The sequence below is a fragment of the Salmo salar genome, chromosome ssa12 (assembly GCF_905237065.1).
Source record: "Salmo salar chromosome ssa12, Ssal_v3.1, whole genome shotgun sequence".
Classification (NCBI taxonomy): Eukaryota; Metazoa; Chordata; class Actinopteri; order Salmoniformes; family Salmonidae; genus Salmo; species Salmo salar.
The window spans coordinates 18,632,374-18,653,464 of NC_059453.1; the positions used below are offsets into that span (position 1 = coordinate 18,632,374).

A 21,091-nucleotide genomic window follows, 5' to 3' on the forward strand; every position below is an offset into this window, starting at 1 on the left:
TCTTATCACCTAGCAAAGTAATGTTCTCATTGAGCAAAGGAATCGTCTCACCTAGCAAAGGAATCGTTTCACCTGCAACGGAATCTTCTCACCGAGCATAGGAATTTTCTCACTGTGTTTTCTTTCATGGCAGGTGAGTCAGAGCATCAGGGTAACACAGTTCCGAGACCAGAGAGACAGCGGCCTCTGTGTCTAACTGCATGTCCAAATCCTTTTCATCCAATGTCACATTCATTGTAATGCCCTTTTTCCCATTGGAAGTAGTGTAAACTGTATATACACTTCTAACAACTTTGAATCTTATTCCCCCTCAGGAGACTGAAAAGATTCGGTGTGGGTGCTCTGAACCTAAAAATGTTCTATAGCTGCACCATCGGCCTTCGACCGCAAGGCACTACAGTGGGTAATGCGTACAGTGAAGTACATCACTGGGGCCAAGCTTCCTGCCATCCAGGACCTCTATACCAGGCGGTGTCAGAGGAAGGCCCTAAAAATGGTCAAAGTCTCCAGCTATCCTAGTCTTGGACTGTTGTCTCTGCTACCGCATGGCAAGCGGTATCGAAGCACCAAGTCTAGGTCCAAAAGGCTTCTTAACAGCTGCTACCCCCAAGCCATAAGTCTCCTGAACAGCTAATCAAATAGCTACAAAGACTATTGCTCCTCTTTACACTGCTGCTACTCTGTGTTTATTATCTATGCATAGTCACTTTAACTCTAACTACATGTACATATTACCTCAATTACCTCGACTAACCGGTGCCCCCGCACATTGATTCTCTGTACCGGTACCCCCTGTATATAGCCTCACTTCTGTTATTTTACTGCTACTCCATTATTTGTTAAATTTTTTTACTTAACATTTATTTTTCTTACAACTTCACTGTTGGTTAAGGGCTTGTAAGTAAGCGTTTCACTTTAAGGTCTACACTTGTATTTGGCGCATGTGACAAATAAAGTTCGATTTGATTTATACCACCCCTAACTTGTCACAACACAACTGATTGGCAACACATAAAGGAGGAAAGAAATTCCACAAATTAACTTTTAACAAGGCACACCTGTTAATTGAAATGCATTCCAGGTGACTACCTCATGAAACTGGTAGAGAATGCAAAGAGTGTGCAAAGCTGTCATCAAGGCAAAGGGTGGCTACTTTGAAGAATCTAAAACATAACATATATATTGGTTTGTTTAACACTTTTTTGGTAACTACATCATATTTTTTATGTCTTCACTATTATTCTACAATGTATTAGTAGGTCTGTCCAAACTTTTCACTGGTACTGAATGTCGGTTGACATTTGGGATGCAGCTATCCTCTCTAACAGTTAGAAGCCAAACAAATGATGCCAGGAACTCCAAATGTCCTTTTGTCAGTCTTGTGGCTTGCCGATGCAACAACGTCACACAATTATTCAACGCCATGGTGATGCACCAGGACTATTTCTTTTGACGGTTGAAGTGTTGTCGTCGAGTGGGCGTGGCAACCCTACACTTTTAGAAAATAAAGGTGCTATCTAGAACCTTAAAGGGTTCTTTGACTTTCTCCATAAGATAACCCTTTGAAGAACCCTTTTCACTTCCAAATAGAAACTTTTTGGTTCCAGGTAGAATCCTTTTGGGTTCCATGTAGAACACTTTCTACAAGGCGTTCTACATGGAACCCAAAAGGGTTCTCCTATGGGGACAGCCGAAGAACCCTTTTGGAATCATTTTTTCTAAGAGTGTACCCTGCATGTGTCACAGGTGTAACCATGGTCTTATAATGAGTGACATCATCCTCGCCTCCTCCATGGTGGCAACACTGTCGCTCCTGGCAACGGCTCAAGGTTCTGAGCATGGTCGCTAGGCGACAGTCCAGGGAGGAGAGATGCAGCTCGGAGAGGGGCCCCAGAGAAAAGAGGATCATGGAAAAGAGAGTCCCTCATGACATCACAAATTGTACTAGGGCAGGGAGAGGAGACGCAGACAGACGCAGTAGGGTGGAGCGACGGATCTTGGAGAAGGAGAAAGAGAGCGAGAGAGAAATGGAGGGAAAGTTGAGAAAGAAGGATTTTTTCTCCATTTATCATGTTCTCTTTCACTAGCTGAGTATATATGTTCATGATAACACAACTTATTGCACCTTAATGTTTAATCATGTACCATGTTTTACCTGCAGCACTGCTCCAGAGGTGTCAGGATAGAGGGTTCATCTGTAGAGTGGCCTCCAAACTTGTAGTCAGCACACAGACAGTGTCAATGTTACAATCAACTAACGTTAGTTAAACCTGTAGTCAGCACACAGACAATGTCAGGGTTACAATCAAATAACGTTGGTTAACCTTTCTGGGCTAGGGGGCAGTATTTTCACGGCCGGATGAAAAACAAACCCAATTTAAACAGGTCACTACTCTGACCCAGAAACTAGAATATGCATATTATTAGTAGATTTTGATAGAAAACACTCTGAAGTTTCTAAAACTGTTTGAATGGTGTCTGTGAGTACAACAGAACTCATATGGCAGGCAAAAACTTGAGAAAAATACAAACAGGAAATGAAAATCTGGTGCCTGTAGTTTTTTCAAGTCATTGCAAATCGAACACACAGTGAGTTAGGTTTCATTGCACTTCCTAAGGCTTCCACTAGATGTCAACAGTCTTTAGAAAGTTGTTCGAGGCGTCTATGATGAACAGAGACCGAACAAGAAGGCTGGGAAGTTGGTGACCCAGGGAAGGACATCAGTTCATTGGCGCGCATTCACGTGAAGAGGTAGCTGTGTTCCAAAACGTTTTTCAAGACAATGGAATCGTCCGGTTGGAATATTACTGAAGTTTCACGTTAAAATGGCCCTAAAGATTGATGCTATACAACGTTTGACATGTTTGAACGAACGTAAATAGATATTTTTTTTGACTTTTCGTCGTGACATTTTCCTCGCGCGTCCTACATTTTGAGTAGCTTACTGAACGCGCTAACAACATGGAGTTAGTTGGACATAAATTATTAACTTTATCGAACAAAACAACATTTATTGTGGACCTGGGATTTCTGGAAGTGCCTTCTGATGAAGATTATTAAAGGTAAGTGAATATTTATAATGCTATTTATGCATTTAGATGACTCCAAAATGGCGGGTATCTGTATTGCCTAGTGTATTTTTCTGAGCGCAGTACTCAGATTATTGCAAAGTGTGCTTTCCCAGTAAAGTTATTTTGAAATCTGTCAATGCGGTTGCATTCTGGAGGTGTTAATCTATAATTCTTTGAATAACAGTTTCATATTTTATCAACGTTTATAATGAATATTTTTGCAAATTGTTGTGCTGATTCACCGACAGTTTTGGGGGAAATACATTTTCTGAACGTCACGCGCCAATGTAAAATGCTGTTTTTGGATATAATAAAAATAATAATAATAATATTCCACCCGGACGATTCCAATGTCTTGAAAAACGTTATGGAACACAGCTACCTCATCACGTGAACGCGCGCCACAAAACTCATGTCATTTTCTGAGTCACCAACTTCCCGGCCTTCTTGTTCGCTCTCTGTTCACTGCAAAAGCCTGAAACTAGGTTCTAAAGACTGTTGACATCTAGTGGAAGCCTTAGGAAGTGCAAAATGAACCCTAAGTCACTGTGTGTTCGATAGGCAATGACTTGAAAAGACTACAAGCATCAGATTTCCATTTCCTGTTTGGATTTTTCTCAGGTTTTTGCAAGCCATATGAGTTCTGTTATACTCACAGACATCATTCAAACAGTTTTAGAAACTTCAGAGTGTTTTCTATCCAAATCTACTAATCATATGCATATTCTAGTTTCTGGGCCCGAGTAGTAGGCCATTTAATTTGGGTACGTTTTTCATCCGGCCGTGAAAATACTGCCCCCTACCCAAGAGAGGTTAGCAAAGGACATTTTAAATATTCATACTTTTACTTTTAATACTTAAGTATATTTGAGCAATGATATTTATTTAGTTACATAAGTATATTTAAAACCAAATACTTTTAGACTTTTACTCAAGTAGAATTTTACTGGGTGACTATCACTTGTACTTGTCATTTACAATTATGGTATCTTTATTTTGACTCAAGTACGACAATTGGGTACTTTTTCCACCACAATTTTTACCGGAGAATTACTTGTGAATTAGGTTTGATGCACCCATTGCAAAGACTTGCATAAACAGCTCTTTGTCCTGTCTGTGCTGTTAATGTACAGCAACCGCCATTTTAGCAGCAGCCAAAGACCGGAAGTAGTAATTCTCAGACACCTCTCACGAGAGGCCTATTCAAGATACTCCCTCTTTGCGCATGTGTTCCAAGTGACTGCCAAGCAAAGGTAGAAGATAGCAGACAACAAGATTCTTAACGTTTTCTTGACTTTATACTCGACTTTTATAGATCACGTAAAATGTTATCCAGGAACTTTCTGAAGTAATATTAGGCTACATGAGACGTTTATTTGTTTCAACTTAATTCCGTTTTGATATTGAAGTAGATGTTTGATTGCTCTGGTCTAGGGACGCATCATTTGCAGCCTTGGGAATCGAATTTTCTCTCCGCAACTCCCTAGTCATGATCTCTACACTACAACAAAGTAGTCTAACTGTACTGTAGACTACAACATTTCATTCCATACAAAGAAACAATATCTTCCACAATGGATCGGGTAAGTCTGGCTTTAACAGTATATGCTTGCTGTGTTGTACAAAATGTCTAGGCCTAGTTTTAATCGTCTTTGATCCTCCACATTCCTGTTGGGTTTAAACGTCTCGACCAAAAAAACAACGGTAAAACTTGTTGGGATTTTTCTTCTTCGTCAAAGTAGCTTACTACTATATCATGTTTAGGAATCGGTGATTATGAACGAATTATCTCTCCTTCCTCCACAAAGTGTTCACATTCCTTTCGAACACATTAGCCATTATTTGACCAGATACTCAAGTGGCCGTTCTAACATAGAATATAAATGTTTTCAACAATGGTAGGCAATCGGTAGAGAGGCAAGATCAGGTGGGACCATTATAGCCAATGAGAGGGCAGACATGCGTGTTTCCACAGCCACAGGCGTCTATATCGCATTTTTATTTATTTCGGGTTAGGAATAACGTTAGAAGTGTTGTTAAGTGTTGTTAAGGTTAGGGTTAAAATCACATTTTAATAAGATCAATAAGATCAATGGTAGAAATGGGCGTGGTTTGTGGCTTTGTTTGCGGTAACTAGTGACGTCCAGGCACTACTCCCATATGAAGTGTCCTACTTTTATCAATACTCTCCTAACAACCTAATCGTCACGAAATGTATATTAGATCAAATAAGGCAGAAGCCAGATTTTGGGCCCAGTTATCCCTCTCGCTTTACCTCTTCATCGCTGTTTGAAAGGAAATGACTGGTATGAGATATGGTGGAAACTAGCCCATTCCTCCACCAAACCAATACTATTAGATTAGTGGGAAGTAGTGAATGATTGAACATTTGAGGAAAAAGGAGATGTTCTAGGAATGCACCCAAATCAGAGGTTTAGACTAAATTAATACAATATTTGGTTTAATGTTAGTCTATGTTAAATACTTCCAACAGGACAAATCTAGCCCGTCCTTCTCCATCCACACTGAGTCCCCAGGTAAATCGCCTCCCTGTACTTAACTGCTGGGTCTGGTCGACTGCAGGAAAACAACGGGGCAGAGTGGAACTGAGAGAGGAGAAGAGGAACATGGAGATTTGATTTCATTAAGTAAGAACCATGGTGTGTGGATTAGATTACAGTCTGCTTCAGTAACAATTTAATTGATGACAATATCTGGTCGTTCCAACCAATTTTCATTTTATTTTTATTTATTACCCCTTTATTTAACCAGGTAGGCAAGTTGAGAACAAGTTCTCATTTACAATTGCGACCTGGCCAAGATAAAGCAAAGCATTTCGACAACATACAACAACACAGAGTTACACATGGAGTAAAACAAACATACAGTCAATAATACAGTAGAAAAATAAGTCTATATACAATGTGAGCAAATGAGGTGAGATAAGGGAGGTAAAGGCAAAAAGGCCATGGTGGCAAAGTAAATACAATATAGCAAGTAAAACACTGGAATGGTAGATTTGTAGTGGAAGAAAGTGCAAAGTAGAAATAGAAATAATGCAAAGGAGCAAAATAAATAAATAAATACAGTAGGGGAAGAGGTAGTTGTTTGGGCTAAATTATAGATGGGCTATGTACAGGTGCAGTGATCTGTGAGCTGCTCTGACAGCTGGTGCTTAAAGCTAGTGAGGGAGATAAGTGTTTCCAGTTTCAGAGATTTTTGTAGTTCGTTCCAGTCATTGGCAGCAGAGAACTGGAAGGAGAGACGGCCAAAGGAGGAATTGGCTTTGGGGGTGACCAGAGAGATATACCTGCTGGAGTGAATGCTACAGGTGGGTGCTGCTATGGTGACCAGTGAGCGGAGATAAGGGGGGACTTTACCTACCAGGGTCTTGTAGATCACCTGGAGCCAGTGGGTTTGGCGATGAGTATGAAGCGAGGGCCAGCCAACGAGAGCGTACAGGTCGCAGTGGTGGGTAGTACATGGGGCTTTGGTGACAAAACGGATGGCACTGTGATAGAATGCATCCAATATATTGAGTAGGGTATTGGAGGCTATTTTGTAAATGACATCGCCGAAGTCGAGGATCGGTAGGATGGTCAGTTTTACGAGGGTATGTGTCAAAGGAATTATTCTATCCCAATGATAATAATTAACAATCAATAAGCCTTGACTAATACCCAAAGTTTGTAAGACAATGGGTTAATAATTAGGCAAGGACTCAGCTTTCTGCAAGAGGTTCGTACAGTTTATTCAGAGAACGTTCTTCCCAACATTAACAAAGAAGTTAATTTTATCCTCTCCGCTTACGCACACACCTCCACACCAAAAGTAGATAACCTACGCACACACATACAAACAGTAGGTGAACAGTATCTCTCCCCGGACTTCCCACCACTGTTAATCACTATCGAAAGCTTTGGCCAGGTCAATGAATACGGCAGCACAGTATTGTTTCTTATCGATGGTGGTTACAATATCATTTAGGACCTTGAGCGTGGCTGAGGTGCACCCATGACCAGCTCTGAAACCAGATTGCATAGCGGAGAAGGTGCGGTGGGATTCGAAATGGTCGGTAATCTGTTTGTTGACTTGGCTTTCGAAGACCTTAGAAAGGCAGGGTAGGATAGATATAGGTCTGTAGCAGTTTGTGTCAAGAGTGTCCCCTCCTTTGAAGAGGGGGATCAAATCAAATCAATTGTATTTATATAGCCATTCTTACATCAGCTGATATCTCAAAGTGCTGTACAGAAACCCAGCCTAAAACCCCAAACAGCAAGCAATGCAGGTGTAGAAGCACGGTGGCTAGGAAAAACTCCCTAGAAAGGCCAAAACCTAGGAAGAAACCTAGAGAGGAACCAGGCTATGAGGGGTGGCCAGTCCTCTTCTGGCTGTGCCGGAGATTGGAGATTATAACAGAACATGGCCAAGATGTTCAAATGTTCATAAATGACCAGCATGGTCAAATAATAATAATCATAGTAGTTGTCGAGGGTGCAACAAGTCAGCAACTCAAGAGTAAGTGTCACTTGGCTTTTTCATAGCCGATCTTTGAGAGTATCTCTACCGCTCCTGCTGTCTCTAGAGAGTTGAAAACAGCAGGTCTGGGACAGGTAGCACGTCTGGTGAACAGGTCAGGGTTCCAGCAGGTCTGGGACAGCAGGTCTGGAACAGGTAGCACGTCCGGTGAACAGGTCAGGGATCCATAGCCGCAGGCAGAACAGTTGAAACTGGAGCAGCAGCACGGCCAGGTGGACTGGGGTCAGCAAGGAGTCATCATGCCAGGTAGTCCTGAGGCATGGTCCTAGGGCTCAGGTCCTCCGAGAGAAAGAAAGAGGGAAAGAGAGAATTAGAGAGAGCATATTTAAATTCACACAGGACACCGGAAAAGACAAGAGAAATACTCCAGATGTGACAGACTGACCATAGCCCCCCGACACATAAACTACTGCAGCATAAATACTGGAGGCTGAGACAGGAGGGGTCAGGAGACACTGTGGCCCCATCCGATGAAACCCCCGGACAGGGCCAAACAGGTAGGATATAACCCCACTTTGCCAAAGCAGAGCCTCCACAACACTGGAGGGATATCTCCAACCACCAACATACCATCCCGGGACAAGGCCGAGTATAGCCCACAAAGATCTCCGCCACGGCACAGCCCAAAGGGGGGCGCCAACCCAGACAGGAAGACCACGTCAGTGACTCAACCCACTCAAGTGACGCACCCCTCCCAGGGACGGCATGGAAGAACACCAGTAAGCCAGTGACTCAGCCCCCGTAATAGGGGTAGAGACAGAGAATCCCAGTGGAAAGAGGGGAAACCGGCCAGGCAGAGACAGCAAGGGCGGTTCGTTGCTCCAGCCTTTCCGTTCACCTTCACACCCCTGGGCCAGACTACACTTAATCATAGGACCTACTGAAGAGATATGTCTTCAGTAAGGACTTAAAGGTTGAGACTGAGTCTGCGTCTCTCACATGGGTAGGCAGACTATTCCATAAAAATTGAGCTCTATAGGAGAAAGTCCTGCCTCCAGCTGTTTGCTTAGAAATTCTAGGAACAATTAGGAGGCCCGCATCTTGTGACCGTAGCGTACGTGTAGGTATGTACGGCAGGACCAAATCGGAAAGATAGGTAGGAGCAAGCCCATGTAATGCTTTGTAGGTTAGCAGTAAAACATTGAAATCAGCCCTTGCCTTAACAGGAAGCCAGTGTAGGGAGGCTAGCACTGGAGTAATATGATCAAATGTTTTGGTTCTAGTCAGGATTCTAGCAGCCGTATTTAGCACTAACTGAAGTTTATTTAGTGCTTTATCCGGGTAGCCGGAAAGTAGAGCATTGCAGTAGTCCAACCTAGAAGTAACAAAGGCATGGATTAATTTTTCTGCATCATTTTTGGACAGAAATTTTCTGATTTTTGCAATGTTACGTAGATGGAAAAAAGCTGTCCTTGAAACAGTCTTGATATGTTCTTCAAAAGAGAGATCAGGGTCCAGAGTAACGCCGAGGTCCTTCACAGTTTTATTTGAGACGACTGTACAACCATCCAGATTAATTGTCAGATTCAACAGAAGATCTTTGTTTCTTGGGACCTAGAACAAGCATCTCTGTTTTGTCCGAGTTTAAGAGTAGAAAGTTTGCAGCCATCCACTTCCTTATGTCTGAGACACAGGCTTCTAGCGAGGGCAATTTTGGGGCTTCACCATGTTTCATTGAAATGTACAGCTGTGTGTCATCCGCATAGCAGTGAAATTTAACATTATGTTTTCGAATGACATCCCCAAGAGGTAAAATATATAGTGAAAACAATAGTGGTCCTAAAACGGAACCTTGAGAACACCAAAATTTACAGTTGATTTGTCAGAGGACAAACCATTCACAGAGTCAAACTGATATCTTTCTGACAGATAAGACCTAAACCAGGCCAGAACTTGTCCATGTAGACCAATTTGGGTTTCCAATCTCTCCAAAAGAATGTGGTGATCGATGGTATCAAAAGCAGCACTAAGATCTAGGAGCACGAGGACAGACGCAGAACCTCGGTCTGACGTCATTAACCTGTTGGGGATAGGGGGCAGTATTGACACGGCTGGATAAAAACGTACCCGATTTAATCTGGTTACTACTCCTGCCCAGTAACTAGAATATGCATATAATTATTGGCTTTGGATAGAAAACACCCTAAAGTTTCTAAAACTGTTTGAATGGTGTCTGTGAGTATAACAGAACTCCTATGGCAGGCCAAAACCTGAGAAGATTTCAAGCAGGAAGTGGCCTGTCTGAGAAGTAGTGTTTCATCTTGGCTCTTTTTATTGAAGACTCCGGATCTGTGCAATAACGTGACACTTCCTACGTCTTCCATAGGGACTCAGAGCCCGGGAAAACGTTGAACGATATCGAGGCAGGCTCTGGCTGAAACACTTTATCGCTTTTGGCAAGTGGCCACTCAGAGTACTATGGGCTTAGGCGCGTGCCCGCTTCGACCGAATGCTTTGTTTTCCTGTCTGTTTATCTAAACGCAGATTCCCGGTCGGAATATTATCGCTTTTTTATGAGAAAAATGGCATAAAAATTGATTTTAAACAGCGGTTGACATGCTTCGAAGTACGGTAATAGAATATTTAGAATTCTTTTGTCACGAATTGCGCCATGCTCGTAACCCTGATTTAGCCTTTAGGATAGTGTCTAGAACGCACGAACATAACGCTGCTGTTTGGATATAACGATGGATTATTTTGGACCAAACCAACATTTGTTATTGAAGTAGAAGTCCTGGGAGTGCATTCTGACGAAGACAACAAAGGTAAGAACATTTTTCTTATAGTAAATCTGACTTTGATGAGTGCTAAACCTGCTGGGTGTCTAAATAGCTAGCCCTGTGATGCCGGGCTATCTACTGAGAATATTGCAAAATGTGCTTTCAACGAAAAGCTATTTTAAAATCGGACATATCGAGTGCATAGAGGAGTTCTGTATCTATAATTCTTAAAATAATTGTTATGCTTTTTGTGAACGTTTATCGTGAGTAATTTAGTAAATTCACCGGCAGTGTTCGGTGGGAATGCTAGTCACATGCTAGTCACATGCTAATGTAAAAAGCTGGTTTTTGATATAAATATGAACTTGATTGAACAAAACATGCATGTATTGTATAACATAATGTCCTAGGGTTGTCATCTGATGAAGATCATCAAAGGTTAGTGCTACATTTAACTGTGGTTTGGGTTTATGTGACATTATATGCTAGCTTGAAAAATGGGTGTCTGATTATTTCTGGCTCGGTACTCTGCTGACATAATCTAATGTTTTGCTTTCGTTGTAAAGCCTTTTTGAAATCGGACAGTGTGGTTAGATTAACGAGAGTCTTATCTTTAAAATTGTGTAAAATAGTCATATTTTTGAAAAATTGAAGTAATAGCATATCTAAGGATTTGAATAACGCGCCACAGGATTCAACTGGCTGTTGAGTAGCCCATAGAGGTTAAAAGGTAATTTACCACCTTCACAAGTGCAGTCTCAATGCTATGATGGGGTCTAAAACCAGACTGAAGCGTTTCGTGTACATTGTTTGTCTTCAGGAAGGCAGTGAGTTTCTGCGCAACAGCTTTTTCAAACATTTTTGAGAGGAATGGAAGATTCGATATAGGCCGATAGTTTTTTATAATTTCTGGGTCAAGATTTGGCTTTTTCAAGAGATGCTTTATTACTAGAGGCCATGATTATTTTCATCATTGTGTCAAGAGATATAGTACTAAAACACTTTAGTGTCTCCCTTGATCCTAGGTCCTGGCAGGGTTGTGCAGACTCAGGACAACGGAGCTTTGGAGGAATATGCAGATTTAAAGAGGAGTCCGTAATTTGCTTTCTAATGATCATGATCTTTTCCTCAAAGAAGTTCATGAATTCATCACTGCTAAAGTGAGAGCCATCCTCTCTTGGGGAATGCTGCTTTTTAGTTAACTTTGCGACAGTATCAAAAAGAAATTTCGGATTGTTCTTATTTTCCTCAATTAATTTGGAAAAATAGGATGATCGAGCAGCAGTGAGGGCTCTTCGATACTGCACGGTACTGTCTTTCCAAGCTAGTCGGAAGACTTCCAGTTTGGTGTGGCGCCATTTCCGTTCCAATTTTCTGGAAGCTTGCTTCAGAGCTTGTGTATTTTCTGTATACCAGGGTTAGCTATACATGATGACAGCAGCTGCTTTCCAATCTTTGGAAGTGTACCAAAAAAAGTTTGATTTCACATCATTTTAACATTCTGTCATAAAAAGCACATGTTCAACTTAATAAAACACATGTTTTGCCATCTCAAGAGGTTAAATGAAATATAAATCCTATAGTAAGAGCCAATGTGCCAAATAAAGTAACAGGGTTGACCGTAACAGGGGACTAGTGAAAACAACAAAAACATTACATTGGTAAAATAGTCCTTTAAATCAGCCATGAATCTGCTTGTGACAGGGGGAATGGAAGCTAGTATTGTGCAACAGGGAGTGGTAATTGAATGCAATCTTAACAAAAAAAGTTATTGTTAAAACATTTCTAGCATGTCTGTGTCTGGGTAGAAGGGTTGAGATGCTCAGTTTTCCACCACAAAACAGAATTTACAAAAAGAGTAGAACCATCTCACCTGCTCATACTGTATGATTTGACTATTAGATGTTCAATGTTTCTTATGCAAAAAATATTTTTTTAAAGATTAGTTTAACCATATTAAAACGAGAGTTCAGTTCACGTAACAGGGTTGACCTTAAAATGAGGGACAGACGTAAATGAATCACTAATCACATGAAATAAATCATGTTCTGAAATGACTGTCATAGTAACCAAATAACTAGGGCTTTACATGCACACATCATTTCCTATTAAACTGATTATGGCAGTAGGCCGAGTATGTCATTAGTCATGTAAACATCTTACTCTGATGATCTTAACTGGTGTAAGGTCATAACCGAAGTAAGGATACGCCTTCAAAAATACCTGGTTTTCTGAACAATCTTTAGAATGATTAGGACATGTAAACACTTTAATCAGAGTTATAGAGGTGTATTTAATCTGTGTATGTGCTAACACAAGCAGCGCCAGCTACTTCTTTTGACCGAGTCCAGTGAGTTCAGGAAAAACTGAAAGTATGCAGCTTAGAAATAGTTTTCACATACAAACTTTATACTGCTTAAAAATAATTACATAGTCATTGTAGTAGACCGTTTATTTTGCTAGCCAATTTTCAGCGTTTATCAAAGACCCATCAGGTAGCCTTATTTCAGATGTGTCCATGTAAACAGGTTTATTAGGGAAATTGTTCTTTCATAGTTTGTCAACATTTAAATCAATCTCTTATATTAATTGACTTCACAATTATCGTATTATTCTGCGCTTGTGACTTTACTCAATGATGGTAAAACTTGGAGTAATTATTGTATTGTGTGGGTTAAAATCTTTCTAAAAGTTAAACAGGGTTGACGGAGGGACCTGTTAAAATGCTGAATTGTGTCACTTTAGCAAGTTTTTATTCAAATACAAATCTGATTAATTGAATTCTCCATGTGTTCTGTATTAACTGGCAGTTTAATATAAGTTTTACAATTCAATATTAGTATGCAATTATTACAGGAAAAATGTCAAAGGGACCCAAAAGGCATTCATTTCATAGAAAGACATCTGTTTATGGATCCATATTTGCAAAACGTAATTATTCAATGTATTTTTTTTCACAGGGAACAGCTGTAATCATTGCTCTCTGTGGGAGGGGCTTATCATCTGTGGAGCCTCAACAACATCATGATGCTGACAAGAAAGAGAAGAGTCTCTCCAGCTCAGAACACTTCAAGAAACACCGGCAGAGACGAATAGGGAAGAAACCTCACCACTGCTGCTTTGACTGTGGGAAGAGTTTTGCTAAGCAGTTGGAATTGATTATTCATGAGCCGATTCACAATAGAGAGAAACCGTATCACTGCTCTCAGTGTGGGAAGAGTTTAGCTGCATCTAAAATCTTAAAATCTCATCAGAGAATTCATACAGGGGAAAGGACTTACACCTGCTTTGATTGTGGGAAATACTTCAGTCATTCAGGAGACCTGACTGCACACCAACGCATACACACAGGAGAGAAGCCTTTTAGCTGTGATCAGTGTGGGAAGAGCTTCAATCATTCAGGAAACCTGACTCAACACCAACGCATACACACAGGAGAGAAGCCTTATAGCTGTGATCAGTGTGGGAAGAGTTTCAATCAATCAGGAGCCCTGACTTCACACCAACGCATACACACAGGAGAGAAGCCTTATAGCTGTGATCAGTGTGGGAAGAGCTTCAATCGTTCAGGATCCCTGTCTACACACCAAGGCATACACACAGGAGTGAAGCCTTATAGCTGTGATCAGTGTGGGAAGAGCTTCAATCATTCAGGAACCCTGACTAAACACCAACGCATACACACAGGAGAGAAGCCTTATAGCTGTGATCAGTGTGGTAAGAGCTTCAATCAATCAGGAGCCCTGACTACACACCAACGTATACACACAGGAGAGAAACCTTATAGCTGTGATCAGTGTGGGAAGAGCTTCAATCACTCAGGAGCCCTGACTACACACCAACGCATACACACAGGAGAGAAGCCTTATAGCTGTGATCAGTGTCGGAAGAGCTTCAATAATTCAGGAGACCTGACTAGACACAGACGCATACACACAGGAATGAGGCCTTATAGATGTGATCAGTGTGGGAAGAGCTTCAATCACTCAGGAGCCCTGACTACACACCAACGCATACACACAGGAGAGAAGCCTTATAGCTGTGATCAGTGTGGGAAGAGCTTCAATCGTTCAGGAAACCTGACTATACACCAACGCATACACACAGGAGAGAAGCCTTATAGCTGTGATCAGTGTGGGAAGAGCTTCAATCAATCAGGTGCCCTGACTACACACCAACGCATACACACAGGAGAGAAGCCTTATAGCTGTGATCAGTGTGGGAAGAGCTTCAATCGTTCAGGAAACCTGACTATACACCAACGCATACACACAGGAGAGAAGCCTTATAGCTGTGATCAATGTGGGAAGAGCTTCAATCTTTCAGGATACCTGACTACACACCAACGCATACACACTGGAGAGAAACCTTATAGCTGTGATCAGTGTGGGAAGAGCTTCAATAATTCAGGAGACCTGACTACACACCAACGCATACACACTGGAGAGAAACCTTACTCCTGTTTATGTGGAAAGAGCTTTGCTCATTCAGGGTCACTGAAAAAACACAAGGAAAGACATGCATGTTTTCTTTCATCTCCCTCATCTCAGCCACCGGTTCCAGATTCCTAAAAAAAGTTTAAATGGAAAACAACCTGTTATCCATCTCCCATTCTCTAACAGTTTACTAAGTCTGATTACCATGGTAACCTGTGTAGCATAATATGCAGCTCTGGATCCATATGTGTCAAGCGTCTTGGAGTAGGAGTGCTGTGTGTGTGGTGGGGTGGGGGTGTTCAGAGCTGTATCTTATTTCATTAACTCCTATTTTTCATTAAATAATGGACAATAATGTTTCTCCAATAATAGGTGTATATTCATGTGTGAGGGAAATGTTGTCTGAAGGGAGAGCCTTGAATTGTACATCTTGTCTCATACAGTCATTAGTTCCTGTAGGTGCTGGGTAGAGATGTGAGGGGGAGACGGTCATGACCCCCTCAGACATTTTGACAGAACGTCCAGAATATGTTCTATAAGTTACATGCAGGAACCAAACGTTAATGATGAATAATGTAAATCAATATAACTTGTCTGTGTAAGCAGTGTATAAGAGAACTAACTGCCCGAAAGAGCTGCTGACGGACGTGTACTATGGTGCATTAAGTTTGTTGGAACCTCTCCAGCTTGCTGATATTAAAGAATGATTCATTTTTGTTTGACTTTGATTCTCTGCTGGTAATTTCCATGACGTTTTCAATACATCAATAAATGAAATCCATTATCTTATGTGAAGGAGATGTGTCGCACTGTATGAGGCAAATGGTGGTCACACAAGACACTGACAACCTTAAGGTATCTGTGACCAACAGATGCATATTTGTATTCCCAGTCATGTGAAATCCATAGATTAGGGTCTAATTCATTTATAATAATTGCCTGATTTCTTTATATAAACTGTAACTCAGTAAAATTGTAGAAATTGTTCAGTTTATATTTTTGTTGAGTGCAATAATAATTGAAACTAATTGAATAAATGATTGGGCCTACTACTGTTTTAGGTGTTCTGGGTAAGAACTGTTTCAACGTAACTTACACCCAACAGAGTATCTGTGCTGTGAAGGGCTCAACAGTGGAACTGCCTTGCACATATCAACATCCAAGTTATCATGTAGTCTCAGAGCTAAACTGGTATCTCCAAGAGAAATGTAATGAGGTGCCTAAAATCCTGAGCCCGGTGCCACAGTATGCAGGTCGTGCTGAGTACCTTGGGACTAAAGAGAATGACTGCAACCTGAGAATCTTAGACCTGAGAGAGGTTGATTCAGCTGAGTACAAGTTCAGTTTTAAAACACTGAAATTAATTTTAGTCTAAGGCTGTAACATAACAAAATGTGGAAAAAGTCAAGGGTTCTGAATACTTTCCGAATGCACTGTGTGGGTCTATATATGTTTTTCATTTTAAATGAATCAGTCCAATACGTCTAAAACACTTGAAATTAGTCTCATTATTGTTTGAGGATTTGATCAGATACATTTAGTTTCAGGTGTTCATGGTCAGAGCTGTTTTTAGCTAAATAAAAAGCAGCATTCCCCAAGAGAGAATGGCTTTCACTTCAGCAGTAATACATTCATGAACTTCTTTGAGGAAAAGATCATGATCATTAGAAAGCAAATTACGGACTCCTCTTTAAATCTGCGTATTCCTCCAAAGCTCCGTTGTCCTGAGTCTGCACAACTCTGCCAGGACCTAGGATGAAGGGAGACACTTAAGTGTTTTAGTACTATATCTCTTGATACATTGATGAAAATAATCATGGCCTCTAAACCTGCAAGCTGCATACTGGACCCTATTCCAACTAAACTACTGAAAGAGCTGCTTCCTGTGCTTGGCCCTCCTATGTTGAACATAATAAATGGCTCTCTATCCACCGGATGTGTACCAAACTCACTAAAAGTGGCAGTAATAAAGCCTCTCTTGAAAAATCAAAATCTTGACCCAGAAATTATAAAAAACTATCGGCCTATATCGAATCTTCCATTCCTCTCAAAAATTTTAGAAAAAGCTGTTGCGCAGCAACTCACTGCCTTCCTGAAGACAAACAATGTATACGAAACGCTTCAGTCTGGTTTTAGACCCCATCATAGCACTGAGACTGCACTTGTGAAGGTGGTAAATTACCTTTTAATGACGTCAGACCGAGGCTATGCATCTGTCCTCGTGCTCCTAGATCTTAGTGCTGCTTTTGATACCATCGATCACCACATTCTTTTGGAGAGATTGGAAATCCAAATTGGTCTACATGGACAAGTTCTGGCCTGGTTTAGATCTTATCCGTCGGAAAGATATCAGTTTGTCTCTGTGAATGGTTTGTCCTCTGACAAATCAACTGTACATTTTGGTGTTCCTCAAGGTTCCGTTTTAGGACCACTATTGTTTTCACTATATATTTTACCTCTTTTGGATGTCATTCGAAAACATAATGTTAAATTTCACTGCTATGCGGATGACACACAGCTGTACATTTCAATGAAACATGGTGAAGCCCCAAAATTACCCTAGCTAGAAGTCTGTGTTTCAGACATAAGGAAGTGGATGGCTGCAAACGTTCTACTTTTAAACTCGGACAAAACAGAGATGCTTGTTCTAGGTCCCAAGAATCAAAGAGATCTTCTGTTGAATCTAACAATTAATCTGGATGGTTGTACAGTCGTCTCAAATAAAACTGTGAAGGACCTCGGCGTTACTCTGGACCCTGATCTCTCTTTTGAAGAACATCAAGACTGTTTCAAGGACAGCTTTTTTCCATCTACGTAACATTGCAAAAATCAGAAACTTTCTGTCCAAAAATGATGCTGAAAAATGAATCCATGCTTTTGGTTACTTCTAGGTTGGACTACTGCAATGCTCTACTTTCCGGCTACCAGGATAAAGCACTAAATAAACTTCAATTAGTGCTAAATACGGCTGCTAGAATCCTGACTAGAACCAAAAAATGTGATCATATTACTCCAGTGCTAGCCTGCCTACACTGGCTTCCTGTTAACCTCTATGGGCTACTCAACAGCCAGTGTAATCCCGTGGCGCGATATTCAAATACCTTAGAAATGCTATTACTTAAATTTCTCAAACATATGACTATTTTACACCATTTTAAAGACAAGACTCTCGTTAATCTAACCACACTGTCCGATTTCAAAAAGGCTTTACAACGAAAGCAAAACATTAGATTATGTCAGCAGAGTACCCAGCCAGAAATAATCAGACACCCATTTTTCAAGCTAGCATATAATGTCACATAAACCCAAACCACAGCTAAATGCAGCACTAACCTTTGATGATCTTCATCAGATGACACACCTAGGACATTATGTTATACAATACATGCATGTTTTGTTGAATCAAGTTCATATTTATATCAAAAACCAGCTTTTTACATTAGCATGTGACTAGCATTCCCACCGAACACTTCCGGTGAATTTACTAAATTACTCATGATAAACGTTCACAAAAATCATAACAATTATTTTAAGAATTATAGATACAGAACTCCTATATGCACTCGCTATGTCCGATTTTAAAATAGCTTTTCGTTGAAAGCACATTTTGCAATATTCTCAGTAGATAGCCCGGCATCACAGGGCTAGCTATTTAGACACCCAGCAGGTTTAGCACTCATCAAAGTCAGATTTACTATAAGAAAAATGTTATTACCTTTGCTGTTCTTCGTCAGAATGCACTCCCAGGACTTCTACTTCAATAACAAATGTTGGTTTGGTCCCAAATAATCCATAGTTATATCCAAATAGCGGCGTTTTGTTCGTGCGTTCAAGACACTATCCGAAGGGTAAATAAGGGTTATGCGCCCGACGTGTATCGTGACAAAAAAATTCTAAATATTCCATTACCGTACTTCGAAGCATGTCAACCGCTGTTTAAAATCCATTTTTATGCCATTTTTCTCGTAAAAAAGCGATAATATTCCGACCTGGAGTGGTTGTTTTCGTTCAAAGAGAGAGAAAGTAAACATGGTGTCAGCTCGGGCACGCGCCCCCCAGTCTCATTGTTCTCAGATCGACCACTTACAAAATGAGCTAATGTTTTTCAGCCAGGGCCTGCAAAGCCACCATTCAGCTTTCTGGCGCCTTCTGAGAGCCTATGGGAGCGTTAGAAAATGTCACGTCATGCCAGAGATCCCCTGTTTTGGTTAGAGATGATCAAGAAGGCCATGAAATGGTCAGAGGGAGCGCTTCCTGTTTGGAATCTTCTCAGGTTTTGGCCTGCCAAATGAGTTCTGTTATACTCACAGACACCATTCAAACAGTTTTAGAAACTTTAGGGTGTTTTCTATCCAAATCAAACAATTATATGCATATTCTAGTTACTGGGCAGGAGTAGAAACCAGATTAAATCGGGTACGTTTTTTATCCGGCCGTGCAAATACTGCCCCCTAGCCCCAACAGGTTAAGGCAAGGGCTGATTTCAAGGTTTTACTGCTAACATACAAAGCATTACATGGGCTTGCTCCTACCTATCTTTCCGATTTGGTCCTGCCGTACATACCTACACGTACGCTACGGTCACAAGACGCAGGCCTCCTAATTGTCCCTAGAATTTCTAAGCAAACAGTTGGAGGCAGGGCTTTCTCCTATAGAGCTCCATTTTTATGGGATGGTCTGCCTACCCATGTGAGAGACGCAGACTCAGTCTCAACCTTTAAGTCTTTACTGAAGACTCATCTCTTCAGTAGGTCCTATGATTAAGTGTAGTCTGGCCCAGGAGTGTGAAGGTGAACGGAAAGGCTGGAGTAACGAACCGCCCTTGCTGTCTCTGCCTGGCCGGTTCCCCTCTCTTCACTGGGATTCTCTGCCTCTAACCCTATTACAGTGGCTGAGTCACTGGCTTATTGGTGTTCTTCCATGCCATCCCTAGGAGGGGTGCGTCACTTGAGTGGGTTGAGTATCTGACGTGGTCTTCCTGTCTGGGTTGTGCCGTGGCGGAGATCTTTGTGGGCTATACTTGGCCTTGTCTCAGGATGGTAAGTTGGTGGTTGGAGATATCCCTCCAGTGGTGTGGGGGCTGTGCTTTGGCAAAGTGGGTGGGGTTATATCCTGCCTGTTTGGCCCTGTCCGGGGGTATCATCGGATGGGGCCACAGGGTCTCCTGACCCCTCCTGTCTCAGCCTCCAATATTTATGCTGCAGTAGTTTATGTGTCAGGGGGGCTAGGGTCAGTCTGTTACATCTGGAGTATTTCTCTTGTCTTATCCGGTGTCCTGTGTGAATTTAAATATGCTCTCTCTAATTCTCTCTTTCTCTCTTTCTTTCTTTCTCTCGGAGGACCTGAGCCCTAGGACCATGCCTCAGGACTACCTGGCATGATGACTCCTTGCTGCCCCCAGTCCACCTGGCCGTGCTGCTGCTCCAGTTTCAACTGTTCTGCCTGCGGCTATGGATCCCTGACCTGTTCACCGGACGTGCTATCTGTTCCAGACCTGCTGTCCCAGACCTGCTGGAACACTGACCTGTTCACCGGACGTGCTACCTGTCCCAGACCTGCTGTTTTCAACTCTCTAGAGACAGCAGGAGCGGTAGAGATATTCTCAAAGATCGGCTATGAAAAAGCCAACTGACACTTACTCTTGAGTTGCTGACTTGTTGCACCCTCGACAACTACTATGATTATTATTATTTGACCATGCTGGTCATTTATGAACATTTGAACATCTTGGCCATGTTCTGTTATAATCTCCCATCTCCGGCACAGCCAGAAGAGGACTGGCCACCCCTCATAGCCTGGTTCTTCTCTAGGTTTCTTCCTAGGTTTTGGCCTTTCTAGGGAGTTTTTCCTAGCCACTGTGCTTCTACACCTGCATTGCTTGCTGTTTGGGTTTTTAAGCTGGGTTTCTGTACAGCGCTTTGAGATATCAGCTGATGTAAGAAGGGCTATATAAATACATTTGATTTGATTTCATTTTTGAATGTGACTTACACCAAGAGGAGTATATGTGCCTTGAAGGGGTCAACAGTGGACATTACCTTCACGTATAGACATCCCAGCTGGCACAACGTCACAGAAGTATCCTGGTTCAACAAATGGGAGTCTGGAGTTACTACAGATCTAAGCCAGGACACAGAGTGTGCAGGTCATATGAAGTACCATCAGTGTTATAGTCATGAGAATAAAACAGGTTCAAAACAATTGACAGAGAAACACTTTACTTACAGTGCTACACAACTGTTATGATAAGTTATTTTTCCTGCTTAATTTGATCAGCTGTAGTTATTCACCAGTTATAAAGTGTGTTGTCTATCTTTATGTTTC

General features: G+C 41.4%; 2 protein-coding genes across 4 annotated transcripts in view; both read left to right on the forward strand.

The window, feature by feature from the left end:
• The window catches only part of LOC106564404 (zinc finger protein 501), a 127,289-nt gene that overhangs the window by 19,852 nt on the left and 86,346 nt on the right, over nt 1-21,091 (forward strand). The gene's annotated exons all lie outside the window — the stretch shown is intronic.
• On the forward strand, nt 4,324-20,172 carry LOC106590892 (zinc finger protein 271). 3 transcript variants are annotated; one of them, XR_006757917.1, is made up of 3 exons: nt 4,324-4,655; nt 5,567-5,720; nt 20,107-20,172. XR_006757917.1 is itself a non-coding variant. In XM_045690976.1 (2 exons), the coding sequence occupies exons 1-2, from the start codon at nt 4,647-4,649 to the stop codon at nt 14,900-14,902; spliced, it is 1,620 nt and encodes a 539-aa protein (XP_045546932.1). In that variant the 5' UTR covers nt 4,371-4,646; the 3' UTR covers nt 14,903-15,556. The 3 variants fall into 3 exon arrangements, 1 of the variants encoding a protein (XP_045546932.1); XR_006757916.1 differs by lacking the exon at nt 20,107-20,172 and adding an exon at nt 13,292-13,573 and having other exon boundaries at nt 4,340-4,655; XM_045690976.1 differs by lacking the exons at nt 5,567-5,720; nt 20,107-20,172 and adding an exon at nt 13,292-15,556 and having other exon boundaries at nt 4,371-4,655.